At 33.7% G+C, this 17,710-nt stretch overlaps 3 protein-coding genes across 4 annotated transcripts; 2 read left to right on the top strand and 1 right to left on the bottom strand.

Annotated features, from left to right (window-relative positions):
* The first annotated feature begins 2,311 nt into the window (after positions 1–2,311).
* On the top strand, positions 2,312–5,889 carry LOC113854489 (receptor-like protein kinase HSL1). The gene is made up of 2 exons (XM_027485498.1): positions 2,312–5,036; positions 5,241–5,889. Exons 1-2 carry the CDS (start codon positions 2,435–2,437, stop codon positions 5,627–5,629), a joined length of 2,991 nt encoding a protein of 996 aa, XP_027341299.1. The 5' UTR covers positions 2,312–2,434; the 3' UTR covers positions 5,630–5,889.
* A 3,189-nt stretch (positions 5,890–9,078) lies between these two features.
* On the top strand, positions 9,079–11,373 carry LOC113855406 (NAC domain-containing protein 73). Its single transcript, XM_027487040.1, has 3 exons — positions 9,079–9,573; positions 9,749–9,941; positions 10,511–11,373. The coding sequence occupies exons 1-3, from the start codon at positions 9,460–9,462 to the stop codon at positions 11,035–11,037; spliced, it is 834 nt and encodes a 277-aa protein (XP_027342841.1). The 5' UTR covers positions 9,079–9,459; the 3' UTR covers positions 11,038–11,373.
* A 529-nt stretch (positions 11,374–11,902) lies between these two features.
* Positions 11,903–14,845, bottom strand: LOC113854944 (protein-lysine methyltransferase METTL21D). 2 transcript variants are annotated; one of them, XM_027486294.1, is made up of 2 exons: positions 14,062–14,844; positions 11,903–12,224 (listed from the first exon to the last, which is right to left on the bottom strand). In XM_027486294.1, the coding sequence occupies exon 1, from the start codon at positions 14,730–14,732 to the stop codon at positions 14,064–14,066; it is 669 nt and encodes a 222-aa protein (XP_027342095.1). In that variant the 5' UTR covers positions 14,733–14,844; the 3' UTR covers positions 11,903–12,224; positions 14,062–14,063. The 2 variants fall into 2 exon arrangements, with proteins under 2 accessions (XP_027342095.1, XP_027342096.1); XM_027486295.1 differs by lacking the exon at positions 11,903–12,224 and adding an exon at positions 12,496–12,681 and having other exon boundaries at positions 14,062–14,845.
* Positions 14,846–17,710: the final 2,865 nt, after the last annotated feature.

Below are 17,710 nucleotides of genomic sequence, written 5' to 3'. Positions count from 1 at the left end.
GTTTTTTTTTTTTTTATATAAATTTAATGTGACGAGGGAAATAAGGAGGGAGAGGGATGTGCGTTTTCTATTTTTCTGTCTGGTTTATTTTTATATTAAGTAATTTCTAATGTAGCATGAAAATATAAAAAATTAAAATAATTTTTTATAAAGTTTAACATTTTATATGAAATTAATTTAAATAAAATATTTTTTATACTATTACCCAATACAAATTATCATATCAATAAAAAATATTATAATAATTAATATATAAATTGATATAATATACCTAATTAATAGTGTAGAAAAATTAATATTGATAATATATCAAAATTATTTTTTGTTAATATATTTTTTCTATAATATATATTACTCATTCATAATAATATCATGCTTAATTTTTATTTTATTTTTATTATCTTAGTTTCTTTTATTTTATCTTTCATTTAAATAAAAACATAACACAATGTACACATTAACAAAAAGAATAGTAAGTGTTTTAATTAAATAATTAAAAAATAAATAATCACAATTAAATTGTATTAAAAATATATACAAAATAAACTAACAATATTTTTAAAAGATTTGATTACTTTACCTCTTAAAATTAAGTTTAAACATTTAAATATAAAAATATTTTATCAAAAATATATTTATTTTATTCCTCTTAATTCTCAGTTTTATTTTTATTTATCCTCAAACTTACTTTTTTTTTAGTTTGGTTAGTTAAATTATAAAAATATTTTATTTATTGTTAAAAAAAAATTAATTTTGTTAAAAAATATTGTTTATTGTTTCCTTTTTTTTATAAAATTTAATAAAAATATAATATATTTTAATAATTTTTTATGGTTTATTTATTCTTATTTTTCTATTCTATATCCATATCGCTACTGACGTATGTTTTTCTTTTTAAGTTTTTTAAAAAAATCATTTTTTTTGACATATCTCTGTCTGTCTTGTTCATCTCCTTTGAATTTTAATTTTGTGGCAACAATGATATTTTTTATTAAAAAATTTACATTACAAATATGTGTCTATATAAAAAAAAAAGGCGAGAGATCAGACATCTTTTTTTATATGTAATTGTTTTTTTAATGATATGCGGTAAGTAATTAAATTCAATTAATCAAAATTTATGTCATTACTACAATGTAGCTTAAAAAATTTTAAAAAACATTTTTATTGAGTGATCTAAAATAGACTAGAACTTTTGACATTAATATATTTTTTATATATTTTTGTGTGAGAGAGAAAAAAAACTGATTTTTGTTGAGTTTGTAGTGAGAAGACGTAAAAGAATGAAAATAAAAATAAAAATAAATTGTTAAAACTTGAAGGAAGAAAAAAAACAAAAGAAAAAGAGTAATATGAAAAAAAAACTAAAAAATTTGTCAAAATATATTATATTTTTGTCAATGTTCATAAAAATATAAAAATTAAATATTAATTTTGTAATAGTTAATATTTATAACAAAAAGAATTCAGGTTCTATATTTTAAATAAGTTATTCTAAAAGAACAAAATTACTATGAAAATTGAATAATTTTTTTATAAGTTGCAAATAAATTCATTTTTTAATATTTTAAAAAAGTCAAATAAAAAACTTCTAAAAACTTAAAAAAATATAGAATAGTATAAATTATTTATAAGTTACAAAAAATGTATATATATATTTTCACTATAACTTCTTGAAAAACTCACTCTAACATAACATTGTTTGAAACACATATATTAGTTAATAGTTCGAAATAAGAACAAAATAATTAGAGAAATAAAAGAAAAAAAACTGAGAGACCAAACTATTAATATAGCTATTATCTTATAAAAATATAATAAATAATTTTTAATATTAATTTATTAAAATTACTCTTAAAAATCAAAGTTAACAAATTTTTATAAAGATAATATATGATATTTAAAATCATAATATATAAAAATTTTAGGAAGGATCATGAGTAAAATAAAAAATGCATTTATTTAATAATTTTTCATAAACTAAACAAAAAAAATAATTTAAATATAAAAATTGTAATGAAATATGAGATTGTTTAAAAAATTATAAGATCACAAGACTCAGAAATTACTATGAAAGATTTTTAAATAAAAGAACAATTTTTATTTATTTTTTCAAAAGCCATTCATTCTCACATTTTTATAATTTTTAAAATTTTATATTTCGATATATGTTATTTTAAAACATAATGTAAAAAATGACAAATTAAACAGACGATTAAAAAAGTAGAACACATCGTAGATTTTGAAATCTAGATCACATAAACAGGGGAGAAGAAAATATGGCACAATAACAGGCAGTGGTACGTTTTTCAACTTTGGCTGTTAGCAAAAGCATGCATTGCTCCCTTTCCTTTCTCTTCCTTCCCTCTCATATCTAATGTTCAAATCTCAAATTAAACTCTCACTGCTCAGAGAACAAACATAGCATAGCATCATGCGAGAAACCATGCTTCTGTCTCTCTTTCTGTTTTTGTCTGTCTTTCTCTCTCCTACACCCACTCTCTCTCTAAATCAAGAGGGACTCTTCCTCCTTCAAGCCAAACACCAACTCTCCGATCCTTCCAATTCCCTCTCTGATTGGAACCACCGTGACGCCACCCCATGCAACTGGTCAGCCGTCACCTGCCAGGTCGGCACCGGCGATGTCATTTCCCTCAACCTCTCCAACCTCCAGCTCTCCGGTCCCTTCCCCACCGCCCTCTGCCGCCTCCCCTCTCTCTCCTCTCTCTCTCTGTCCTACAACAACCTCAACTCCACCCTCTCCGCCACCTCCCTTGCCGCATGCACCACCCTCCGCCACCTCGATCTCTCCCAGAACATCCTCTCCGGCACCATCCCCTCCACAATCTCCCAACTCCCCTCCCTTCTCACCCTGGACCTCTCCTTCAACAACTTCTCCGGCCAAATTCCGACAACTGTCGGCCTTTTCCGCCGTCTCGAATTTCTCTCCCTTGTTAATAACCTTCTCAACGGAACCATACCCAGTTCCCTCGGAAACATTTCCTCGCTGAAAACGCTTCACCTCGCTTACAACAACTTTTTCTCCGCGGGTCCCATTCCGAGCGAGTTAGGGAACCTCACCAACCTCGAGGAACTTTGGCTCGCGCAATGCAACCTTGTGGGCCCCATTCCTCCTTCTCTGGGAAAGTTGACTCGCCTTTCGAACCTTGACTTGTCACAGAACAAGCTCACCGGGAACATACAGGAATCGCTCGCGTCCGGGTTGCGTAGCATTGTGCAAATCGAGCTCTACCAGAACTCTCTCTCCGGCGAGTTGCCACGCTCCGGGTTCTCCAACCTTACTCAGTTGGAACGATTCGATGTCTCTACAAATGAGTTGACTGGGACGATTCCTGAGGAATTGTGCGGGTTGAAGAGGCTTGGGTCTCTGAATTTGTTCGCTAATAAACTCGAGGGTTCTCTGCCGGAGAGCATAGTAAGGTCGGAGAACTTGTACGAGCTTAAATTGTTCAACAACACGCTTAGTGGGTCGTTGCCGAGTGGTTTGGGTGGTAACTCGATGTTGCAGAGTCTTGACGTTTCGTATAACAGGTTTTCCGGCGATATTCCGGCGATTTTGTGCCGTGGGGGAGGGTTGCAGGAGCTGGTGCTGATTTACAATTCGTTTACCGGGAAAATCCCGGAGAGTCTCGGGAAATGCACGAGCTTGACGAGGGTTCGGCTTAGGAACAATAACCTTTCTGGGGTTGTTCCTGATGGCGTTTGGGGTTTGCCTCATCTGTATTTACTCGAGCTTGCTGAAAATTCTCTTTCTGGGTCAATTTCTAATTCGATTTCCGGGGCACATAACATGTCAATTTTGTTACTTTCGAGGAACCAGTTTTCTGGGTCGATTCCTGAGGCAATTGGGTCGGTGGTTAATCTTCTGGAGTTTGTTGCTAACGATAATAAACTTAGTGGTCGGATTCCGACAAGTATTGTTAAGCTGAATCAGTTGGATAGGCTTGTTCTAAGTGATAACCAGCTTTCTGGAGATCTTCCTAGCCGAATTGGTGGTTGGAAGAAGCTCAATGAACTTGCTTTAGCAAATAATAGACTTAATGGAAATGTTCCTAATGAGATAGGAGCCCTGCCAGTGCTTAATTATCTTGATCTTTCTGGCAATTGTTTTTCTGGTGATATTCCAATTGAGCTGCAGAATTTGAAGCTTAATTTGTTGAATTTGTCAAACAATCAGCTTTCTGGGGCAATCCCTCCTCTTTATGCCAATGAGAATTATAGAAAGAGTTTTCTTGGAAATCCAGGTCTGTGTAGGGATCTCTCTGGGCTATGTCCAAGCTTGGGTGAGAGTAAGAGCAGGAAGTACGTGTGGATCTTCCGGTTCATATTTGTACTTGCTGGGATTGTGTTAATTGTTGGGGTGGTTTGGTTTTACTTCAAATTCCGGGACTTCAAGAAGTTGAAAAAGGGATTTAACATTTCAAAGTGGAGGTCGTTTCATAAGCTGGGCTTTAGTGAGTTTGAGATTGTTACATTGCTGAGTGAAGATAATGTAATAGGAAGTGGTGCATCTGGGAAGGTCTACAAAGTTGCACTGAGTAATGGAGAGGTGGTGGCGGTGAAGAAATTGTGGGGAACAACTAAGATGGAAAATGGACCTGTTGGGTCTGAAAAGGATGGATTTGAAGCTGAAGTTGAAACATTGGGAAAGATACGGCACAAGAATATTGTGAGATTATGGTGTTGCTGCCACAGTGGGGATAGCAAACTCCTAGTCTATGAATACATGCCAAATGGGAGCCTTGCTGATTTGTTGCAGAGTAGCAAGAAAAACTTGTTGGATTGGCCAACAAGATATAAAATCGCTATTGATGCTGCTGAGGGGCTTTCTTATTTGCATCATGATTGTGTACCCCCTATTGTTCATAGGGATGTCAAATCTAGCAACATCTTGCTAGATGGTGAATTTGGAGCAAAAGTTGCCGATTTTGGAGTTGCCAAAATTATTAGGGGAGTCAACCAAGGGCCAGAATCTATGTCTGTGATTGCCGGATCTTATGGTTACATTGCACCAGGTACTAACTTAGAATTACCGATCTTTTGAATTTTTGTTTTGATAAGTAATAAATTCATCTGATATTAAAGGTACCTCAAATTACCCCCATATGGAAGAGAAATCAATCAGCTTGTAGACTATTTTATGCATTCATTTATGTACATCCTTAATTAGTCCTTATCTGTCTATATTTAATTGAATTTGCTGGTTCAACGTGATGCAGAATACGCTTATACTCTTAGGGTGAATGAGAAGAGTGATATTTATAGCTTTGGTGTTGTAATTTTGGAGTTGGTAACTGGGAAACCCCCTCTTGATCCAGAGTACGGGGAAAAGGATCTAGTAAAATGGGTTTCCTCAACATTGGATCAAAAAGGACAGGATCAGGTGATTGATCCCACTCTTGATTTTCAATACAGGGAAGAAATCATCAAGGTACTCAGTGTGGGGCTTCTTTGCACCACTTCTCTTCCTATAACTCGCCCTTCAATGCGTAGAGTGGTGAAAATGCTGAAGGAAGTAACTGCAGTTTCCAAATCCAAGAGTGGAAAACTCTCTCCTTATTATCAAGAAGAGGCCTCTGATAATGATCATCAGGGAACCTTAGTTTGAGCTAGTACGTGCTGAAAATTGAAATAATCACCTTCAATTTTCAGTTCAGCTCTGTTACTTAAAAATTAGTTCTTGTTTAGGCAAATAGTACTTGAAACAGCAATTGTAAGAAATTGTAATAGATTTTCCAATTTCAATCATGTCATTGTCTTAATCCCAGCTAAAAATGGTATAAATCAAAATCCCAGCAGAATATCTGTTCTACTTTGCTTTTAACTATAATATTTTAGCAGGAAATCGTTATCTGCAAATATTTATCCCATATTGCAGTCCATATCTACTTGATTTATTTGTTTATCTGTTTCTTTTTATTTCCTCATTAACGCTACGATCACTTGGCATATTAGGAATGGGCAATTATCCGAATCCCATACCTACAACATTGACTCGGTGGCTGAATGATATTTTAATATTTTGGGGCAAAAATTTAATTATTGTGGCTTGAAGGAGGGGCATATCAGGGCACTTAGCCAGTGAGATACTCTTTAGAGGACTGTATTATTTTTTTAATTACTAATTGGCATGATTATGATGGGTTTTTCTAGATAAAATCATTTAAAATTGGAGCAATTTTTAAATGTAGATCATCTACCCAAGTTGAGATAAGTTCAAATAAAATCTGAATTTTAGTATGCAACAGTGGAAGATATTGATTAGTTTTGCTAGATTTACTTTGAAAGTGCTAAGACCAATGTTCTTTTTTGTCAGGGTTATGATGAGGGCAGCCAGTGCATTTAAATAGTGTTTATTATTTCCTCGCAATTATTTATGTAGAGTATGATATCATCATATTGAATGACCTGGGGAGAGTAATCATGTAATGGGCTTCATATGAAAATGAATCTGATTTTTGGAAGTAAGTCAATGTTGGTCTCAATTCCAGTTTCAATTAATGGTCCATCCCTAATGGGCTTGTGTTAATGTCTTCTAACAGGGCAATTAGACTGTTAATGTTTTAACAGTTAAACACATTGAAGTTTTGACCCAAAAAAAAAGAAGCCCAAGTTGGTTTATGTAGTTTGTGAAAAAATAATTGGTTTATGTAATTTACACACGAAGAAATACCATTGTACATATTTTTTTCTTTTCAAAAGTAGTTAAAAATGGTCATTTACTCATTCTTTCCCTAATGGGCCATCCTTAATGGGCTTGTGTTTAGGTCTGCTATCAGTCCAATATTTTAAAACACATTCTCATTGGTTTATTGCAATTTGTGACAAACAAAAAATTGTTTTGTAATTTACACATGAAGAAACGCCATTTCACACAGCAGACCAACAGTAGTTGAAAATGGTCATTTAGCCGTTCTTTCACTCAATGTTGAAACTTTTTTTGGTACAAAGTAGTAATTTTGCCTTTTGTTCCCAAAACTTTTTAAACTTTAATCACTTCTCGTATGAATGAATGGATAAATTTCAACTAGAATCTGTAAATTCGTCTATCTATTGTGGCTTCCCGAATTGGTTACACATTAGATGGTTTTTATTATTATTTTTATACATGTAGAATTAAGGGTTTATAAGTCCTCAAAGGAATAAAACAAAAAAGTGGCTTAACAGTTAGTTTACGAGATCTCTGGCATTAATTAAGATAACGCTTAACCTGGGACCTGCCAATTGGCATATGCCGATTGAATTCCAAACTCATTGGGATTAAAAGAATCAGACATGAAATGTCATACACAGTGGCATTTCTTAGCTACCTTTCGAAAAAAGAAAAAAAAAATCGAATCAAAATTAATATCTTTTCATGATAGTTTTTAGGATTATAACGTCATAACATCCTGTAAAATCTCCATTTCCTCAATAATCAAAGTTATTTAGCATAAAATGTCACGTCCATTGAAACACTGTTGCTATACTTGCAAGTATCCAAGGGCGATGCATCGAGTATCCTGATGGAGACCCTGGCCCCCATCTTTTTTTATTTTCCAAACACCATTAGTTTATATATATATATATATATATATATATATCCAAAAAAGTACTCAAGTTTATGGTCTAACTTTGCTTCAACAAGTGTCTTAGGGCATAAGTGTCACTCATCATTATTTTGGAAAGTCTACCAAAACCCGGAAAGATAGAGAAAATAAAAATGAACTGAACTGCAAATCATTGAGATCTCATACCTCTTGTACATAAGATAAAACAATGAAGTAAAATAAAATTAGAAAAAAGGAATGCAATCTAAAGACCTCATCTTAATTAAGAGTATTCGAATTGTCGAACCCTTTTACCCTTTCCAGTTTGATAAATGATGCAATCCTATAATATATAAGGCTACCCAACAGCTGGAAGTTTATGCTTTTATGCATGGATGGCATTTTCATTTTTTAGCACCAAGCATCACGAACTTTGGCAAATTAAAGCAAAGGTTCTCTTATATTATGCGCATGGGGTCCCCTTTGGCTACAGTCATGATACACGTTTTGACTTGTGTTGATGCTTGTTCCTGTGGTATGCAACCACCAGGATGAGTTTTCAGATGCACCCGTTGGTGCAATTAACATCCAATGCATGGATATCCCAATAATGGCCAACATATAAATAAATGTAGGGACACACTATATTTTCAGTTTAGTCGAAACTCATTATTCTCTACAGAGAGTTATGCTCATATTTTTTGAATTGTTTTTTTCCTTTTCAAATAATAAATTTATTCATCATCTTCTACAATATTATTTTTATTTTCCATTATTTTGACTATCTTATTTCACACACTCTTTTTATTATAAAACTTTTCTTTTATAATTTTTTGTACTGATACAAATTCTCTTCACTTCAATTAGTTGCGTTTACTATTAACCGAATAGATAAGGCAGATATCTAGAATGAACTTAAAAAATCAGAATCTTTTAGCCCCCCAAAAAAATGTAAACTGTTTTCCCATATGCTATTTTACTTTCCTTCACTTGTGACATATATTGACACATGGTTGCATTTGCTTTTGCCATATGGCAATAGAGAGTGTGCTGCAACTATCAACGAAGTTGAGGGCTAAGCCTGTCAAGTTATATTGCGAGAGAGAGTTTCTTGCTATGCATGAGAAGTCTACGTGAAGGAATGTTGTTATGGTTGGCTGAAAAATGTTTTCTTCAATTTTTTTCTTATTTTTCTGGTATTAATATTTTTAACTTTATCTATACTCCAGGGTGACATTGGACCTAAGTTCTTGCTCTGTGCTTACATTAGGTTGCCCCAATCCCACTCAACTCTACTATCCTTATATATATTAATTGTTTCTTTCCCAGTTTAAACATGGTTTTATTTTAGATTTTAATTATATTCAAAGCTACCTTTAGTCAGAATAAAAAGGACAAAAATCTACATTTATTCTTCTACAAGTTTTCATACAAATATACAAAGCAAAACAAAACTTGAGATCAAAGCAATCTTATTTAAGTATTTTTAATTCGTTTCTCTCTGTGCAACTAACCCTATCGCTAATTATTAATTCCATTCTCTATATTTGGAATTTTTAGGTATCACTCTCCCCTCTTTTTCGTAAGAGCAAGAGGAGGTTAGGAAAGAGTGCAATATTCACTCATGCAAAAGAAAGCACCAAAAAAAGTGATGGAGAATTTCATTCCTTGCCACCCCTCAACAAGAACTGGCATGAGGGGAGCAACCTTTAGAAGAGACAACATTTTCTTTTCCACCTCTATTTAGTTACTACTACTTTAAATTCATTTCTTAGCTCAACCTATCTCTCAGTCTCCTTCAGCCCTTTCTGTTTCAACTTCTGTTTTATTATTTTATTGAAGCATAAGAGGAAACAAGAAAAGAAGATATCCAGAAATGGAATGAGGGAGAAAAGAGGATAACAAGGAAATGACTCAGTGCAGTTACCCTGAAAGCAATCATAGCATCATTGTGGAGAGGCACAAAGACAGCTTAATTAGAACATGTCCTACATGTGGTCATCATATCAAATGCCAAGAGCAGGTTGACATAATAAACTCCTTATTTAGTCAATGAACATTTATCATTACCCTTTTTGTTTTTATATTTTAGTTTGAGCTTAATGATCTTAGGGTGTTTATTTTTACTATTTTATTGGGGGGGGGGGGGGGGGGGTTCAATTCATGAATAAATAAAATTATTATGGTATTGTAATTAGGTTGGTGGAATTCATGACTTACCTGGACTACCTGCTGGAGTGAAGTTTGATCCCACTGATCAGGAGATTCTTGAACATTTGGAAGCAAAAGTGCGGTCTGATATTCACAAGCTTCACCCGTTAATTGATGAGTTCATCCCTACTCTTGAAGGAGAGAATGGAATCTGCTGTACCCATCCAGAGAAGTTGCCAGGTCATCAGTTAAATACAAGCCCCAAATCCTCGTGATTGATTTCCATTTCTTTTATAGCTCTTTCAAAATTTCTAATGTGGACTTTCTTGTCCTATAAATTGCATTAATTTTCATTATCAAATATATATATATATATATTGATTGCCAACACAATATATGCAGTTCCTTAAAATATAAGGTCAGTTTTACATTTAGACTTCAGTAACTTCAAAAGCAGAAAACATTAGCTTTGCTAAAGTGACACTTTTGGGGCAGAAGATGTGACAATTTACTTCATTATAAATTTAGTTATCCAGTTTTATAACATCTTATTTTATGCTGTCGGGTACATATCTCTATATGTTGTGTGGGTGGGTAGCATCTACCCACGATTCAACCGTTATATCATAGATGCATGCACTCACATATACGGGGAAACAATTCAACCAAACCTTGCCTTACCGGTGTTTTCTCTTCCATTTCTTAATGATCTGGAGCTAGAAACCTTTTCATTTTGTAACATGTTGGTATATTTATAATAAACTTTGATGTAAATTAACATCTAAATTCCTTAATAAATTTTACTGCAGGAGTGAGCAAAGATGGCCTGATCCGTCATTTCTTTCACCGGCCTTCCAAGGCATACACGACAGGAACAAGGAAAAGGAGAAAAGTGCACACAGATGCTGATGGCAGTGATACCCGATGGCACAAAACAGGTAAGACTAGGCCAGTCTACATTGGTGGCAAGTTAAAAGGGTACAAGAAAATTCTTGTGCTTTACACAAACTACAGAAAACAAAGGAAGCCGGAGAAAACAAATTGGGTTATGCACCAGTACCACCTTGGCAATAATGAAGAGGAGAAGGAAGGGGAATTGGTGGTCTCAAAAGTTTTCTACCAAACACAACCTAGACAATGTAGTTCAACGATGAAAGACTCATATCCTGCAAAACTAAACGGTCAAGGCATGCATGAGGTAACTAACAAAAACATTGGGTTTGGTGAGTATTACAACACTTCTTTCATATCATTTGATCAAGGAGACCAACATAGATCTACCAATGCTCAAGTAGTTTCCCATTTTCCTGTCCATGATGCTACTTTCATTTCTTGAAAGTAGTGATGTAAAGGAACAAGAAATGTGAGATGCCATGAAAGATGAAGGAACATGACAATTGTATTCTGCGATGAAGAAATAAGTTAATAACCAACTCTAGTTAGGAGGGAAAAGGCGGAACAGAATAAGAAGAAACTGCTTCATCTGAAAAATAGCGGTCAGATACTTCTCTTGAGGGAGAAACAAAAAAGACCGGGAGAAGTAAAGAGAAGAAAAAAATAAATACAAAGATTTGGTTGTAACTACGTTTTCTTTTTTTTCTTGGAATTTTTTTAAAGTATTAGCTGTTATCATGATATGTACAGTGACACGAAAGCATACGTTAATTGTCCTCACTTGGGTAAATACTAACCAACAGTCTGTACAAACATGACTTTTACCTTAAGCAGTCTTGAACTATAGATCCTTTCTTTGCGAAATTTTTCACTTTGTTTTGGTTGTATACGTAATTAGCATGTGTCGTCACTGATCGGAATGTCGATCCATGAAGAATGTCATTTTGGGTTGTAATGCGTGCTTTTTTACCTTAAAATATCTCGTTTTAGGAATGCCAGAGGCCTTCAAAATGCTGATGATAGAATTAATATGTGCTTCAAATACGCCGTGCTATTGTTAGATCATCCATTGGCTATCTAATAAAATACATAAATTGATGCCCAAATAACATTACTATGAAAAGTGCAAATAAGTCGTGTTAACTATTCACTCATTTCACTCTCACTGCATTTCGGTGTGAGATATGACGAGAACTATGTAATAGAATATTGCTTTACTCGGTCGAGAAATATATATGAAGCTCAACAACTTCAAGAACTAATTAAGTGTTGAAAAAGAGACAATGGCCAATGGAACCTATATTGGATTCAAGTTTAGACTTCATAACAATCATGATCGATTAACCATTATTAATTATATTCCAAGATGCAAAAAATGAAAAATTATCTTTCTATACAAAATGAACTAAGTACACACACGAACAGCCAGCTTAGCTTCATCTACATCTTCTTCTCGGTCTTGCGTTTTCGCATCGGTGACAGACCACTCTCCATCCTCGATGTCCTTCAGCTGTTTTCTTGTGTAGAATGATTGTACTAAAATAAAATAGTTGAATACTGCGTCAATAGTGATGGTGTTAATTGACTTGTAGTTCAATCAAGTTTATCAACTCCAAGCCACCGAAAGTCCTGCACAGCCATGATACCTTCAACCTTAAGAAATTTGAATTTGCTTATGACTTGAATATTTATTTGTATGCACCGAAAGTGTCTTGCAGGGCAGGCAGACCATCATGTCTGTTTGCACACTTCTACTCACACAAGGGACATACAGCAGAATTCGAATAATAGCGTAAAAAATAAGGTTGAATCAGTAATAATTAAAAACAATAAAAATCAAGTTCTTCAATCTCATTAGTCCTCTCAATCATATTCTTTTCGAGTATTGGACATACACAACCAAAAAAAAGTTGGATATTATTTTTTTGGGCAGGAAATTGTGTAAAAAACACTTCCCTTTTTCCCACCATGACAAGGGGGCTTCAAGCTCATGAACAACATTCAAGGATCTCTTGTTGGCAATCATTTGGAGGGTCACATAATCACCAACACGAACAACAATCTATGACACCCTAATAGCAAGAATCTGTTTTCTCACAATAAGTTTCTCATGGCCGTCCGAGATAACATGCAAACTATTGAGGGAAAAAAACCAGAAAAATTGCAATGTAGACACTCTGACAATGTCTTGTAGACTTTCATATGCAAGTTATTTATACGTTCTAAGAGAATAAAAAATATTTTTCATTCTGAAGTAACAATAAGGGGAGAATCAGAAAATACCCTGATGCCACTTAGTTTGTATTCATGGAGCTTCAGAAGATACATGTGGCTACTATACTATATACAGCAGGCTTTGGTATCTTTCATCACATCCACCACTAACTCCCAAAAATTCTCTTTACCTCAACTCATCATAATGGAAACAAGGACGAACATAAACCAAGTCATGCTCGTGGGATCTACCCAACAATCAAAAGCTGAAATCAACATCAAAGAGTGAATATACAATTTTTTCCTTTGAGAAAAATTATTTCTGTCGCTTTGATTGCCAGAAGTTTCTGTCTTACATAAATTGATCCACAAAGTTGTCAACTTGCTAATAGGTTTAATCCAGTTATCAATTACAAAACTTTTGAGAACTACAGCACAAATAACATCTTTTAGCCTGACACAATTTTTTCCACGATTCCAAACTTCAGTCAACAGGGGAGGCTAAGCGTTAATCAATTAATTATGAAGCATTAAGCACCAATTTGTACTTGTCTACCAAACTAAACAACCAACGAAACGGACATTTAACAACCAGCATTGTTCAAATGCCGCTATTATAAATCCTCTTTTTCCCGTTTATTTACTTATTCTAAAGCTGTCTCAATAAAATAAAATTTTGGTCACAACTTACTCACGTGATCCTTACAATGCCCACTTAGCAATTACACAGACACGAAAATTATACCAGTTTTATTGATCTAAGCCCCCTGAACTCTTACTCAGAGCTAATTTTAAACATTTAAAAAATATAATCTTTATTAAAAAAATATTTTTTTATAATAAATATTTTATTTTTTAAAAACAAATTAATTACTTTTAAAGGCTTAAATTCAAGCTAACAGAAATTACAATTGAGATTAATTTAGAAACATATCAAAACTTCGCTGGGACGAAAAAGGGCTTTGAGAAGAAGCTCTTCCTGAAGTGAAGAATGACAAAAAATCGATTATGGGATAAAGCGATTAATGTTCTCAGTTGAAAATGAAATTTCTCTTCTTTCATACGGGAAAGAGAGCAGTGGATGATTTAACACTATCCCAATCTCTATCAAGAGTACCTACTCAATTTTAACACAGATGAGCCATGATAGTTTCATAATACAAAGTGAATCACTGAATTGCACACTCTGTCACTACAGCACCTCATCAAGCTCCAAAATTTGTTAAGATTTCACTAAAATAGAAAACATTACCGTCACTGTTTCTTCTTCTTCTTTCTCAACAGAAAAACATCAGTCTCCTCATACGCATAATCAAGATGAAGATGCTCGTGAGGCACTTTTTCAATGTCAAACACCTCATCGCACAATTCCCAGAAGAGTTTGTGCGCCTCGGGGGACCTAAGCTGGTAGCCAAGCAAAACGACGCCGTCGTCAGAGACTAGGGTTTCCATGGCGGAAACCAAAGAAGGAACGGATTCCTCGATGTAAACGACGTCGGTGGCGATAACGAAATCGAAGGGAGGGTTAAGCGAAGAGATCTGTTGAGGATTGTTCCAGTATAGAACATAGTGTTTTAGGGTTTTGCGGAGTAGTGGCTTGTTGACTTTCAGGTTCCGTTTCAGTGCGGGCATCACAGGGGCGATATCGGTGAGGACGAGGTCCGTTAGACCCAGTAAGTAAAGCCCCATGCCGGCGACGCCGCAACCGGTGCCGATTTCGACGGCGCGTTTGCCTGCGAAGTGGAGAATGTGCGCGTAAGGGTTGTTTAGGGAGGGTTGGGCCCAGCGGTCGACGAATTTGACAAGGACGAGGGAGCATGGCCACACGGAGGTTCCCACGTGCATGGAGCCATTGTCTTGCTGCAGAGACAGAATGCCGTTTCCCACCGGAAGCTCGATCACCGGCGAGTCTGTGAACTTCATTCTCTCTCTCTCTCTCTCACTCTCTCTGGAGTTTCGATGCAAACACGCGAGTGATGTTCGGTTCTTCGGTTGTTTTGGGTCGTGGGCTGCGGTTTTTTTGGGTTGGGGCTGCCGGCGAAGTTGGGTTTTGAAATGAGTCCGTGGTTTGGGCCTGAGAAGTGTATGAGCTGGAATTTGAAAATTGGGACAGTTGGCCCAAACTTTATCGATCTACTTCCTATACAACTTTTGTGTATCAAGCAAAACAATGGTGCAGCGTAGATTAATTTATCTTCCTCTAATATACGGAATGTAACGCTAATTAATTTCTCACCTTCTGCATCTTCTACTTTTTTAAATAAAAAACTTATGTGATCCAAAGAATTAGGCTTGGTGGTAGACAAGCACGAGAATGAGATTTGTATTATAAATCTATATTATTAGATGCAAAACTAAACACTCTTATATTGAATATTTAACATTAGTTTTTTTTTAAATAATTTCTTAATTTTATATATTGATTATTGACCTACGATGTTGGCCAAAGTCACCATCGTTAGTAAGAGTATAAAGCGGGTGGCATTGGGTGATTTGAAATGTGGCCAAAGTCGCCAACCATCAATGGCTATCATCAATTGCTACTATGAACGAAAGATGAGCAAATTTGATGATTGATATTTAAGTGAATTTTGATTATGAGTGACAGGGTCAAAGTGGCTAGTTTGCTGGCAATAATGGAAGGTAGATCACTGGATGGCGTATACATATATGAATAGTGACCAGGTGGCGCCAAATATGGTCGATTGTCCACACCACAATAATGTGGTTGTTGTTGTTTCACACATGGCATTGTCAACATTTCATATGCCAAAAATATTCCAGATCTATGGGTCGCTGTTCAACAAAAATCATTTTTGAGAATCCATTCTCACAGAAAATGGGAATTGGAATTTATTGTATATGCAAAGCTAACATTCATATATGCATATATTGCTAACAACGAAATAATTATTATTAAACCTTTTGTCAGTTGGAGTAAGATAAGATTTTATAATAAAAATGCATATATTCATATTAAATCAATTAATTTGAATATATTTTATTTTCAAAATCAAAATCAACTCAATCTAATAATTTTTATTTAGTGTTTAAAGTATAATGTTTTTTATTAATAAAAAATATGGGAGAAAAACCCAACAAAAGGCAAAGTAAAATAGAAAGCAAACATTTTAATGACAAAAGTGAACATTAGTGAATATTTTTCACAGAACTATATATTAACACATAATATTATTAAGTGTAAGTAAATTAAAAGTATTAATACATTTTTTGTGTTATAATTTGATAATAGAGAACATTATACTCATAACTAACTACCATTTATTTTGATAACTATGATAAAAGGAAATTGTGATAGATCAATAACAACAGATAATATGAAGGTATTTTTAGACTAATAAAATATGACCCTAATAGAGCACAAGGTTACTTTTCGATGAACAAAAAAAATGTTGATAAAATCAATAAGAAACAAAGGAAATAGTACAATACCAACATTCTCATATAGCGATAATATAGACAGATAGGTATTAGTATATATGTGTTTGCTTTGTACTTGCGTACCGTCTCGGAAACTTTATACTTTGATTTTCTATCAATGATCTTTGATGAAAATTGGCGTTGAGAGGGGACTAAATCACGATTATGTTGTCAGATCACAAGAAAGAAAAATGCGATACGCGCCATGAAAAGCTTTTACGTCTAGATTTCGTGACATGCATGGCAATGATCATTCCACACATCTTCTCTGCATATAAACCTTATCATTATCAAAGGCTGTCAATTGTCAAATCTTTAAACGAGTGCTATACATTTTTCAATTAAAAAAAATGTTTTAACATATATTTAAAGGTATACAATAAAATTTATATTTAATAAAATTTTATTAAAGAATTATAAAATTTAAGTACATTAACGTTAAGAAATGCTTTATTTTTTAATAAACATGAATAAGTTATTAATTCTTTATTGTTAATATCAAAACATTGTAAAAAAAAAAAAACGGTATATAATTGTGAACATCGATTTGATGTCTTGTCCCACCCCACCACGTCACCATGTAACAAAAAGTAAAAACAAAATCATAACATACGTGGTGAGTGCGGCAGTCAAAACTGAATAAAATGGCTTCTCTTTTTACTTTTGATCAATATATGTTTTTGATCTTTCCCATCTCGTTTGATCCATACAAATGCAACCAAGCATAGGATTAACTATTGAGTCTTATACGGTAATGAACAAGTGAGTTTATATACTGTTAATTAGGTATTAGTCTGCAACAAAATTGATGAAGCACTTATTTCTATTGATCATCGAGCGATTGAAGGCTAAAGGATGGTAATGGACCATCCATATATATACACGAGAAGTGAGATCTTTTCAATACACACTAAGCATTATAAAAATAATAATTGTTATGTTTATAATTTTAAATATTCAGCTGTAACCAAAAAATCATAATTTTACGTTTTAATACAAAATCATTTCACCACTATCAACATGTTAGTTTCAATGGATGATACTCTGATCCCATATAAACGTTTAGTTTTGAATTCGATATTGAGTTTCATGTGTATAGAAAAGAAAAAAAAAAATACTGTGAGAGATTCTTATAGAAAAAGCCAGTAATGCTAATGCACGAAAAAGAAAAGGAATCGAAAGGAAGAAAAATCAAAAGAAATGAAGGAAGATTTGATCATTTATAGAAAGAGTCTAACTTATATATGTAATGAATTAGTTGTTTTAAAAGTTTAAACTTCTAAATGAAAGCATATCTTTACTAGTTGATGCATGATGTGTTCAATGGTGTATCTCTCTCGTTTAAGAACATTTTTTGAACCCTAAAGATGTAAAACAAATTTTACACTAAAATTTAAAATTTTATTATTAAAAGGAAATTGGGTAAAAATCAAAACCTGTACCTCTTTATCATATAAGAA

Source organism: Abrus precatorius, unplaced genomic scaffold (genome assembly GCF_003935025.1).
Source record: "Abrus precatorius isolate BTA unplaced genomic scaffold, Abrus_2018 Scaffold11, whole genome shotgun sequence".
Lineage (NCBI taxonomy): Eukaryota > Viridiplantae > Streptophyta > Magnoliopsida > Fabales > Fabaceae > Abrus > Abrus precatorius.
This window is presented reverse-complemented; position numbering and strand designations above follow the sequence as displayed.

What these genes read in the sequence shown, in the direction of transcription:
- LOC113854489 (XM_027485498.1), top strand. Translation starts at nt 2,435, where the DNA reads ATGCGAGAAACCATGCTTCTGTCTCTCTTTCTGTTTTTGTCTGTCTTT. An exon ending in TTATGGTTACATTGCACCAG is followed by an intron (nt 5,037 to 5,240) that starts GTACTAACTTAG and finishes AACGTGATGCAG; the next exon opens with AATACGCTTATACTCTTAGG.
- LOC113855406 (XM_027487040.1), top strand. Translation starts at nt 9,460, where the DNA reads ATGACTCAGTGCAGTTACCCTGAAAGCAATCATAGCATCATTGTGGAG. An exon ending in ATATCAAATGCCAAGAGCAG is followed by an intron (nt 9,574 to 9,748) that starts GTTGACATAATA and finishes TATTGTAATTAG; the next exon opens with GTTGGTGGAATTCATGACTT. An exon ending in CCATCCAGAGAAGTTGCCAG is followed by an intron (nt 9,942 to 10,510) that starts GTCATCAGTTAA and finishes ATTTTACTGCAG; the next exon opens with GAGTGAGCAAAGATGGCCTG.
- LOC113854944 (XM_027486295.1), bottom strand. Translation starts at nt 14,732, where the DNA reads ATGAAGTTCACAGACTCGCCGGTGATCGAGCTTCCGGTGGGAAACGGC.